We start from the raw sequence: 12,406 nt of genomic DNA, 5'->3' as shown, positions 1-12,406 counted from the left end.
TCTTTCCTCCATCTATTTTCCAGGTCAATTGGTTTTCCAATGAGATATTTCACATTTTATTCTATGTTATTATTCTTTTGACTAAGTTTTATTGTTTCTTGATGTCTCATGGAGTCATTAGCTTCGACCTGTCCAATTCTAATTTTTAAAGTATTATTTTTTTTCAGTAAGCTTTTGTACCTCTTTTTCCATTTGGCCAATTCTACTTTTTAAGAAATTGTTTTCTTCAGTGAATTTTTGCACTTCTTTTACTTTTAGGCCAATTTTGGTTTTTAAGGTGTTATTTTCTTCAGTATTTTTTTGTGCCTCTTTTACCAACTTATTAGCCACATGACTTTAAGCAAGATACTTCTCCTCTGTTTCTTCAATTTCCTAATCTGTAAAGTAGATAATAATAATAATACTTACCTCTCAGGGTTGCTGTGAGGATCACATAAATGTAAAGTGCTTAGCACAATGACTGGCACATGGCCTACACTGTGTAAATGTTAGTTCTCTATATTGATCTTGAATGCAATCCATAGAGAATGGCAAAAGTGATAGTGTAATGTTAATGAGAGTTAAAGATCTTCCCCACCCATTAATGGACCTGTCCATTAAGGGAAGCTTGGTTAGGGGAGATCTGTTTTGTAGGAAGGCCCATACCTTTTGTTAATTTTTAATGAGGCACTGGTTCTCAAGGTAGTGATGCCCTCTGGCTCTGAAAAGTATATATATACTCTAAGGAGAGGTTTCATTTTGGGGTTTACTTATTGGAAGTGTCTATTTGGTCAGACCAGACTTTGGGCAGCTGTTAAGACGCCCCTCAGCTTTGAAAACTCAGAGGCTGGTGCTTCTCTCTGTAGTAACTATGAATGTATGGTCAGAAAGCTGGATCTGCCCATGACTGTGATGTATGTATGTAACTTATGGAAGCCCTGTCTGTTGGTCTTTATTTCTCTGTATTTTCTCTGAAGTTCAGGGTGCTGCCTTTTTCCCCTGAACTAAGTGAATGATATGTGTGTTTGATTAAAGTGATTGCTGACCTCTCAAAAGTTGCTTCCCTTTGAGAAAAGCAGATCTAAGTACCTGTACAACAGACCCTCCTGTGTATGCTGGGGTCCTTGCTGTTACAGATAGTATCTATGTAAGATAATTTGGTAATACATTCAAGTAATCTGATGTCACCTGACTGGTAAAAGGTTTTGTTTCATGTTTTAAAGATATGATAATGTGTATGTTATTACATATAGTATATATTATTTCAAAAGTTTTTCTTATACTATGAAATTTGGGAAACTTTTATATCAGAATTGCTGCTAGAAAAGTAACTTCTCTTTGAATCTGGATATATTAGATTATAAAATGAACTGTTAAAAAATGTGGTAAAAATGTTTAATGGGGCATATTTGCTTTAAAAATGGATAATACTGAGGACATACTATTGGGAGAAATAGTAGCAAATGTCTCTTTAAGTTATCTTTATCTGTGAAGTTCCTCGGGACTTTCTACTTGGGCAAAATCATAAGATCTTATCAGTCTTGCTGACAACATGTTGTAAAATGCTAAAGTATTGAAGCTGGAGAAAGTAGGACAACATCCAGTCAAAGTGAGGAGATTTACAAGAATCTTTAGAGTGACGAGCAAGTTTCATCTGAGATTATTTGGCTACTGCTGATGAAAATTATGAAATTGTATCTCTTAATAAATAGTATGTACTGAAGTTACATCTTTGAACCAACTTAATAACAATAGACTTTAGAGTCAAAGATTTTATTTTGTGTGAGGAGTTAATAGGCAATCTGTTAGTCTGCTGACTTACAGTAGCCAGATTTTTCAGGGGGTTTTGAGTCAACTATCATGTAACTGATGTATGTGTAAGACTCCAGAATGTGATTATTCTTAATTTATAAATGAAGGATAAATGAAATGTCCTTATGTGTGTTCATTGCTAACTATCATTGAAACATAAGCAAAAATGATAATAATCTGGCTCTAAATTGTGATAAGTGAAATTTGGCTATTTGAGTTAAAATCTTGTGGGTCTATATTCTGATATTATTCTGTTTTTTATTTCAAATATGATTCTCTGAACTGTCATAAAACCAACAGTCCATCATTCAAGAAGAATACCATGTGCTGCCCAAAGGGGATGTGGTCTGAGAATTGCTATGGGTGGATGTCTATCCCTGGGAAAAGTTAAGGGGACAAGGGACAACCTTGTGTAGGTAGGAGCCTCCTGACTCAGCTTCCCCATGGTGTTTTTCCTTTCTGAACAGGAAATTTTCCCACTTGGTTAATTCTCAGCATGGATATGATAACCTGTGAAAAATGTGGAATTTGTTGTATGATTGGCTGTTTACTATGACTCTTTCCTAGAATCAAACATAGGTAAGGGAGTTTATCCCCGTTATATAGCTTGTGTCAGATCAATCTGTGCCCTTGAAGGGACAGTCCTGATAATGTTGTAACCATGTCCCTCTTTTTCCTTTCATAGCAAATTTCCATTACCAGGGCAGATGAACAGGGGAAGTTTGTCATTGCAATGCTAAATCTATTAATTAGTGTTAATACTGTAACATCTGAGTCATTATAAGAGAATATAAGCATAAAAGGTTTTATTGTTTTAAAATGAATTCATAGTCAATGCGCCATCCTAAGAGTTTTCAAAATGTTTGATCAGGGAATTATTATTTTAAAAAAACACCTAAATATGAAAAGTTAAACAAAACAGAAAGATGTTTTAATGATACATGTTAGACATTTAAGTGATAATAGGACTTAGAGATGGAGGGACTTTAAAGATTCATTCACAGAAAGAACATCAGTCAGGAGTTTCAGAAGGCATCCAGTCCCACCCATATCTGAAAAAAGCCACCCTTGAAAATATTGGTGACAAATAGTTATCCAGTCAATGCTTGAAGAACTTCAACCCACTGTCTCCTGAAACAGCCCACTCATTCTCCTTTCAGATAGCTTTAATCAATAAGCTTCTCCTTTAGGCAGGTATAAATTTACCACTTTACAACTTTCACCCATGGTCCCCAATCACTGGGGCCAAGCAGAGAAATTCTAGTTAGTTTCTCCTCCAGAGGATATTCTTTTAAATACCAGAAGATAGCCACCATGTCTGGTTCTTCTATCCCACCACCCAAAGTCTTCTCTTCCCAGGGCTAAATAGGCCTACTGACTTCGGATAATTCTCATGTCATGATCTCAAGGCTTTCCACCGTCCTCATTCTCCTCACCCAGATTTCTCTCATGTGGCATATGACTTGGAGAAATACAAAAGAATTGGATTTGAAACTAATATTACCTTAAATGTTTTTAATCCAATAATTAAAAAAATAAAATTTTAAATTTTACCTACAAGGGGCAGCTAGGTGGTACAGTGGATAGAGCACAGGTCCCAGAGTCAGGAGAACATGAATTCAAATCCAGACTTAGACATGTACTAGCTGTGTGATCCTGGGCAAGTCACTTAACCCTGATTGCCTCAAAAAAATTATATGTACAAGTTCCTGTTGAGCCTCTCGGTTTCCTTTGAAAATAATTTTTAAAACCCTGACTTAACTGAGCTTGTCAGTATAGAAACCCCAAATAAACACTAACTACTATAGTCTCCCAGTCTCACTATATGTTGATTTCACTATATGCAATGTATTTGCCAGAAAAAATTATGTGTAAATTGAATTTTTAAAAACAAAATCCTACAAGGCAAGAATTTACACCCAAACAAGAAATAGAGGGAATTACAGGGAGCAAAAGAGATAATTTTTATTACATGAAATTAAAACTGTTGCACAAACAAAATCAGTGCAGCCAAAATTAGAAGAAAACAGGAAACTGAGGGGAAATTTTTATAGCAGACTTCTCTGAGAAAGGCCTCATTTCTCAAATATATAGAGAACAGAGCCAAATTTATAAAAAATAAGAGCTATTCCCCAGTTGATAAGAAGTCAAAGGATATGAACAAGCCATTTTCAGAAGAAATCAAAGCTATCAATAGTCATATAAATAAATGCTCTAAATCACTGCTGATTTGAGAAAGGTAAATTAAAACAATTCTGAGATACCTCATCACCAATCACCAGATTGGCTAACATGACAGAAAAGGGGAATGACAAATGCTGGAAAGGGATATGGAAAAACTGGGACACTAATGTGCTGCTGATGGAGTTGTGAACTAGTCCAACCATTCTGGAGAACAATTTGGAATTATGTCCAAAAAGCTATCAAGCTGCGTATACCTTTTCATCTAGCAATACTAGGTCTGTATACGAAGGAGATTTTTCAAAAATGGAAGGGGGAAGGATCTATGTGTACAAAAGTATTTGTAGTAGCTCTTTTGTGGTGGCAAGGAATTGGAAATCAGGAATGTCCATCAATTAGGGAATAGCTGAACAAGTTGTGAAATATGATCGTGATGGAGTACTACTGTGCTGTATGAAATAGCGAGCTGGATGGTTGTCAGGAAAACCTGGGAAGACTTCTATGAACTGATACAAAGTAACACTAGCAGAACAACTGAGAACATTGTATACAATACCAACAATATTATAAGGATAATTAACCGTGAAAGATGCAGCTACTTTGATCAAGACAATTCCAAAAGAAGTCATGACGAAAAAAGCTATCTACCTCCAGAGAGAGAACTGAAGAACAATGAATACAGCCTGAAGCATAGTTATAAAATTCTATTTTTATTGTTAGATTTTGTTTGTGTTTTCTTTTGCAACATGGATAATACAGAAATATGTTTTGCATGATCTCACATGTGGAAAAATATATTTAAATATATATTTATATGTACAAATAAATATATATTTATTTATATATATAAACTTTATATATAATAAAAATCAAATTGTTAGCTTTCTCAAGGAGGGAGGTGGATGAGAGGAAAGGAGAGAATATAGATCTCAAAAACATTTTAATATTATTTTATTTCTTCTTAATTACATATAAGGACAATTTTTAACATTCATTTTTAAAAATTTTGAGTTCCAAATTTTTTCCCTCCCTCCTTCATCTTCCCCCTCAAGTAAATGATTTTATATAGGTTACATATGTACAATTATGGAAAACATATTTCTATATTAGTCATATAGTGAAAGAAGACACAGATCAAAAGGTAAAAAACATGAAAAATAAAGTGAAAAATAGAAACTAAAAAATTTTTAAATGATTATTAAATAATTTTTACATGCAATTGGGAAATATTTAATGAAATAAAAAAGTTATATAGAAAAAATAAATAAAAACCAAATTTTGGTTTAAATGCTTACCCCTAAAAAAACCAAATACCACCTGTATGAACTTGGACAAGTCACAGGCCTCGGTTTTCACATGGCAGGATGGATTACAAGGACTTTTATATCCATTTGAGTTTTGACTCTATCTCAACAGTACAGAGAATTTCAGAGGTGGATTTCAGGTCTTCCTGACTCCAAGGCCAGCTGTCTACCTCATTATACCAGGTTATCTCCCCATATATCCCTGAAAACCCACAAAAGAACAAGAAGTGGGAGGGAATAAATTATTTCTTCTCAAGATGCACAGCAAGAAACAATGCTGGGTTTCCACTGTAGTTTTAAAGTTCATTGCCATGCCACGGTCTTACCTTGTAACTTGGGTTCTCATGCCAAAATCCAAGGATCTCATCGACTGCAGCACTTCAACACAGCCTATGTACTGGAGTAAGGGGGAAAAAAGCACATGAAGGAAAAAAAAAGCCAAACCCATAGAAAATGTAGATCATGACACAAAAAGTACAGCTTTCACCTTAGCAGCCCCACATTGAAGATATTAGAAATCATCCTCATCAAATCAGGTCCTGTCAGCTTTCCCTGGGGTTGTATATTTGAATATTAGCCCTGGGCATCTCAGTATCAGGGGACATATGACCGGTAAGACTCTGGGTATAAATACACAAGAAACTCAGCAGCACCCCCATTAAATGGGGAGTAGCCTTTCTCCAAGTTTTGTTCTTTGTTTTGTAAGCATCCAATGACCTACCTTGCAAATCATTTCTTAGAAACGACAGCTTTCAAGTTTCCTTCCACAAAATAACTAAGATGGAAATATGTTTTCCATGATCACCTATGTGTAACCCACAGCATTGTTTACTGTCTTTGGGGGGACGATGGGACATTGAATTTGGAATTTAAAACTTTTTTTAAATGAATATTAAAATTGTTTTACATGTAATTGGGAAGAAATAATATACTATTTTAACAAAATTTTTTAAAAAGAAATGATAACTTTTCTGTTCGTCTTTCCTTTCAAAGTAGTCTGAGGGCTTCTGGCTTGTGCTGTGGAAGGTTAGCCAGAGCTGTCACAAACTGGGTTCTCCCTTTCATAAACCATTGAAGGAGAGGCCATTTAGGGGGAGGCCATTATCCTCCTATAGAATTAGAACCCAAATTCAAGTATTGGGAAGGTTAAGGCAACGATTTGGCAAAGCACCGTGACAAAGGCTATGCCTGCCTCCTTTTTTAGCATTCTTTTCATTGTCTTGAATATAACTACTCTTTATTAAATATTTATTGTGGAATGAATAAGGTGCAGGGGCGGGGTGGAAATCAGTGTATTTTGTCCTCTCTTGACATGTGGTTTCCTCAGGTGTGGAACTCTTGGTGCGCAAACTCCCCTCTCCCACTCGTAAACTGTAATTTAGTAGATAAATCCTGGGAAGTTGCCTGTGGGACCGAGTTTTAGTGAAGGTTACTCAGGTAGTAAATTGGAAAGGCCAGATTCAGCCTAGATCTCTTCTGACCTACTACTCTAGAGAATTCAGCCCAACGAGCAATTAAGCCTGGTAGTTGCAAGACACTGAGCTAGGCAAGGGAAACACAAAGACAAAAATGAAAACAACCCCTGTCCTTAAGGACTTTACATTCTGCTAGAGGCAGCTAGTGGTGACATGTTATATAGAAATGTCAAACTCATGGCTCAAACCAGATTAAACTATAATTAGCAAATGTTTAGCAAAATAAATAAGAACACAATACAACACAGATAATGTCAATTTGTGGTTTTCTAAGTCAATATGCCACCCATAAAGATCCTTTTCTATTTGAGCTTGACACTACTCATGGACACGAGTGTCCTTTTTGGAATTAGGAAGAGCTGAGCTCAAATCCTACCTCAGATATTTACTAGTTGTGTGATCTGGGCAAGTCATTTATTCTCTCAGCCTCAGTTTCCTCATCTGTAAAATGGTGATAAAATTTACTTTGCAGGGTGGTTTTAAGAATAATAGGTCAATAAATTTGGAGCTGAAAGGGGCTTTGGGCATTATCAAGTCCATACTCCCACCCTTCATTTTAATTTAGGCAATTAGATGGAATAATAGTTAGACCTCTAGATTGAGAGTCGGGAAGACCTGAGTTCAGATCCTACCTCAGACTCTTACTAGCCAAATGACATTGGATAAGGCACTTCCTCACTCCACCTCAGTTTCCTTATCTGTAAAATGAAGCGGTTGAGCTTGAAGACCTTTAAATTCCTATTTCCAAATCTGTTTTTTCAATCTACTCCCGCCATCATCCTACCATCTAGTCACACGTCCCTTTGCACTGAAGAATTGTTGAAAGCTGAAGTTGAAAGGCTCTTTAGAGGTCACCCAATCTATCTTCTTTACTTTACCAGTGATGAAACAAGGCCAGAGAGAAGTGACTCCCCTGGTCAATGATGCAGCTGCTTCACGGTTAAGTGGCTATAAAATTTCAATTTTTGCTAGCTAAATCCAAAGACCCAGGGATAGGGTGGAGAAGCAAAGGATTTAGGTTGAGGATGGTGTGGGAGGAGGAGCTTTTTATTTAGGCAAAAACCCGATAAAGTCAAGTAGAGAATTCTCAAGTATCCCACAGGTCACCCTCACCCGGAGTGTGCTGGAACCAGGCAGCAGAGATGATTGTTAAATTTTCAGTGCGAACATTTACACCTCAAAAATCAACAAACACTACAAATCAGAGCTTGAATTATTGTTTGGTGAATTGTCTAGATTTAAGAAAGTAATGGAGAACAAGTTAATTATGTAAATTAAAAGTAAAGCATGTCATGGGTACATTTGGGGGTGGGGGATGTTTTGTTAACTATTTACCAACACACCTCTGCTCCCACCCTATGGCTGGCTCTACACAACACTCTGTCTCTTCTTTCTGCGACTTCCTCAGGCACACCTGGAGTACCCTTTCTCTCAATAGCCCACAGGGTTTTCAAGTTCATCATTTATTCCCCCCACTTCTCACCCCCCCCCCAAAAAAAATCTTCATTGGCTTCCTGTTGCTTCTTGAACAAAGTACAAACTCCTTTGCTGGACCAGAAGAGAACGCTTTCTAAAAGAAGTCTCTAATATTCAGGTGAAATTATTACCCCTTCTTCCAGTGGCATTTGCATTTTAGAAGGGTAAAGACTAGCCCAAAGAAATGAATAAATCAAGGCAGAATTTGCTGGGCATGGGGAAATGCCTTCCCTAGAGCTCCTCAAATCACCCCTAGATGGGTGACTGCCTACTTTGCCCACTAGCAAAACACTTGCAATGTTCCTCTCTACAACGTTTCTCTGCTCAGAACCCACCTTTATTGGCCTGCCAGTAACGGGCACAGGGATACGCTTCCCCTTAGTTCACGTGGATACAATGAAAGATGCGGAAGAAACATGAGTCAGACCCCATGATCATTCCAAGAGTAAATGAGTTTCCATTCCACCTTGGGTAGGAGAGGCTACTCTAAGAAGGAAGTAGGGGGTGGGGGGAGGAAATCATGCCGGAATTTTGCAACAAATTACCATTAAGCCCAGAATGAAACTGATGTTATCACTGACTCACAAAAACCTATTTTAGTTCAAAGACCTTTCCCTAGAGAATGGCAAGATCTGAGGAGAGAGAGACAGAGAGAGACAGACAGACAGAGAGACAGAGAGAGACAGAGAGATAGAGAGAGAGACAGAGAGAGAGAGACAGAGAGACAGAGAGAGACAGAGACAGAAAGACAGAGAGAGACAGAAAGACAGAGAGACAGAGAGAGACAGAGAGAGAGAGAGACAGAGAGACAGAGACAGAGAGACAGAGAGAGAGAGAGACAGAGAGACAGAGACAGAGAGACAGAGAGAGAGACAGAGAGACAGAGACAGAGAGAGAGGTGTCTAAAAATGACATTTGTCTACTTCTTTGTTGCACAAACTGATATAGGCTGAAGCTCAAGGGTTCTGAGGGCTGGCTGAGGAGGGATTTGGCTTATTAATATGGGCATGAGCCAGGGTAAAGTCAAACGAAGTTTTCATCATCTCTTCCTTATTAGTCTCCCTGCCTCGGATCTCCCAGTTCTCTAACCCATCCCCCACGCATCTACCAAAATGTTACATTTTTAAATTGTAATTTTTTAGTTTATGGAAGAAAACAACCCTGTCCGCAATATAATCACAAAAGGCGATTGCACATGAAACTGCAAATCTATTATGTACAACTTGCTATCCCTTTTAAGATACTTCTACAACACAGGTCTGACCGTGGCACTCCACCACGACCGCCCACCTCAAAGCTCCCATGGCTCCCATTTGTCTCTAGGATAAACTCATCGGTTCAGCATTGACAGTCCTTGGCTCTCTATCTCCAGCCTCATTTCCTGTTTCCAGGTTCATTACACATTCATTACTCTTCTTCATATATTCTATCTTCCAACAAAATGTCTTGCTCCATATAGACATTACATCTCCTTTCTCCCTGCCTCTGTATGAGTCATCTCCCATGTCTGGAATGAATTCACTCCTTCCTCACCCCACCCCCAACTCTTACAACCTGTAGAGTCCTTCAAGGCTCAGCTCAAACACCACCAGGGACACAAGGTCTCTACCGATCCCTTCAGCTGGGAGGGTCCTGCAGACGATCTGACTACAGAAATGACTTTGTGTTTACCGTGTATATGTTTGCAGTTACTTCTACGTGCTGTGTCGTTTTCCCTGATGAAATATTAGCATCTAAAGAGCAGGAACTGTTTCCCTTGTCTTTGTGCCATCCCCCTCCCCCTCCTGCTTGACACATAGTGACTGTTTAATAAATGTTTGTGGATTGATTGGGCCATTGATCAATATGTTCATCCCCCATTTAATAGGAAAGAGAGACCCAGAGATGATAAATGAGTGTGCCCAAGCTCAATAAATTTAAGTGATTGGCTTGGGTTCAGTCAGTCAATGCAATTTTAATCAGCTGGGACTTGATCTCACCATCCTTGAGCCCACTGTCCAGGGCTACATAATGAGTATGAAAAATCATCATTAGAATGGGTTTATGTAAGTAGCGCCAAACTGGACTTCTTCCTCTTCTTGTTCAGTTGTGTCCAGCTCTTTGTGACCCCCTGTGGGGTTTTCCTGGCAAAGATACTGGAACGGCTTACCTTCTCCAACTTCATTCTTACAGGTGAGAAAACTGAGACAAACTGGGTTAAGTGACTTGCCCTTGTCAGAGGCCACATGTGAACTCAGGCCTTCCTGATTCCAAGCCCAAGGCTCCATCCACTGCTTTCCCTTAGCTGCCCTACTTGACTTCTAATGAAACCAAAATAACTATACTACTTTTTATTTATACAACACTTTCCTTTAAACCATCTAGGTAGTATAAAATCATCCCTGTTTCACAAATTATGAAACTGAAACTCAGAAAAATCCAATGATTTGCCCAAGGGTACCAAAGTAGTAAGTACCGAAGCTAGGATTCAAGAGCCTAGGTCTTCCGATTTAGGGCCAATGTCTCATTCCACAATACTTGTCTCCCCAGAGAATGGGTTTCTAAAGACTAGGGAAAGTAGGGTGACATCATGGGAAGACTGGTGGAGCAGAATTGAAATAATGAAAGTGAATGAGAGCTGTTTAGAAGCGAGCCCGAATGTAAATAAAAGCCCTAACTTGGCTGAGACCTGCATTGCTAATATGGAACTTCCATTCAGAATCGAACAGACTGATCACTTAACTTTCTAGCCTTAGCTAATCCTTGGATGTTCAGAGGCATTGCTAATATTTGTTCAGTCTGGGCTTTAACAGCTGCCAGAATAATGCATTCCTCTACTCAAAGATCTTTAGTGTCTTCCAGTTGCCCACTAATGAAGTTCAAGCTCTTCTGCCTGAATTCAATGTCCTCCAGAATCTGGGACAACCTACCTTCTTAGATTTCTCTCTTACTACTACTCCCTTCCATGTACATACACTTCGGGCAGACTGGACAGCCTGACATTGACTTAGAAAACCATATATTAATATCAACTATGTTTGATTGTATTTTTATTAGTTTTATCAAATAATTCTCAGTTACATTTTAATCTGATCTGGGCATCACTCAAGAGAGTTATGGGCTGCAAGCAGCTGGTGGGATTTGTTTTTGACAACTCTGATGTTGAGGACAGGGAAAGATCTGTTGTTTCATCAGGATGGAGATATTCCCCCACCACAGGTCTCAACAATTCTACAAATTAGCTGACAAGTCCTAAGAACGTGCCTATGGCACATAAAGGTTTGGTGACTTGTTTAGGTTCACATAGGAAGTAAAAGTTAGAAGAAGGACTTTATGACTATAAGTCTACGACTATCTACTATTCACTGCCTTTAGTTCAGTACTGCCTGGTATTGTTTCATGATTCATGAATATTAAGTAATTATAAACTCCTCAAGGACGATGACTTGTACTTTCCTAGCACCCATTCACTGAGTCAGTCAGTCACTTATTCAACAGACATTTATTAAGCTCTTACCATATGCAGAGCAAAGAGACAGTTTAGAAAAGACTCTGTCCCTGCCTTCAGAGGGCGTAAATCTTAGAGCAAGAGGAGACACAAGCACATGATCACCATAATACATAGTGCTACATGTTAAGTACATTAGAGAGTTACACAACAAAATGCTATATGAGATCTGAGGGCAAAGGTCATTACTGGTGGATGACTGGTGGATGGTTTCATGGAGAAGTAGCATTTGTGACTTCAAGGTGTATTCACCAGGTGAAGAGGGGAGAGAGGACATTCTGGGCATAGGGCAAAGACATGGGATGATGGAAAACTGAAGGCAGTTGTGTTGGAAGGCTAAAAGTGCTTCCATTGACTGTATAGAAGGGAATCTACCTTCGTTCACTAAGAAATTTCTTTCTCTTTCAGTTTGGCTATTCATTTTATTTGACGCCCCCCACCCCCACCCCACACTAGTGAACTTCGTGATGGGAGAGATTTTCCCAGAGCTCTCTAGGAATCTAGGCTAAGAAATTCCCCAGCAATGTTCAAGAAATCTCAAAAATAGCCCAAATCCTTCCCATGCAATCCATACCGCTATTTCCTCAAGAAAAGTCTTCCCAGATAAGTTGATTGAAGGTTCTGGTTCTAGTACAAAATGGGGCAAACCAGAGGAAACCAGAATCCTTTCCCTTGAAGTAACTGGAATGCAA

General features: G+C 38.4%; 1 protein-coding gene across 1 annotated transcript in view; it reads right to left on the bottom strand.

Annotated features, from left to right (window-relative positions):
- The window catches only part of SHC4 (SHC adaptor protein 4), a 155,825-nt gene that overhangs the window by 115,734 nt on the left and 27,685 nt on the right, over positions 1–12,406 (bottom strand). Inside the window, exon 3 of the mRNA XM_072625095.1 lies at positions 5,603–5,673. Coding sequence (XP_072481196.1) covers positions 5,603–5,673 — 71 coding nt within the window. The remainder of the gene's footprint in view (positions 1–5,602; positions 5,674–12,406) is intronic.

This window comes from Notamacropus eugenii, chromosome 7 (genome assembly GCF_028372415.1).
Source record: "Notamacropus eugenii isolate mMacEug1 chromosome 7, mMacEug1.pri_v2, whole genome shotgun sequence".
Taxonomy (NCBI): Eukaryota; Metazoa; Chordata; class Mammalia; order Diprotodontia; family Macropodidae; genus Notamacropus; species Notamacropus eugenii.
Note: the sequence above shows the minus strand (reverse complement) of the source record. Positions and strands in the feature narration are given on the sequence as shown.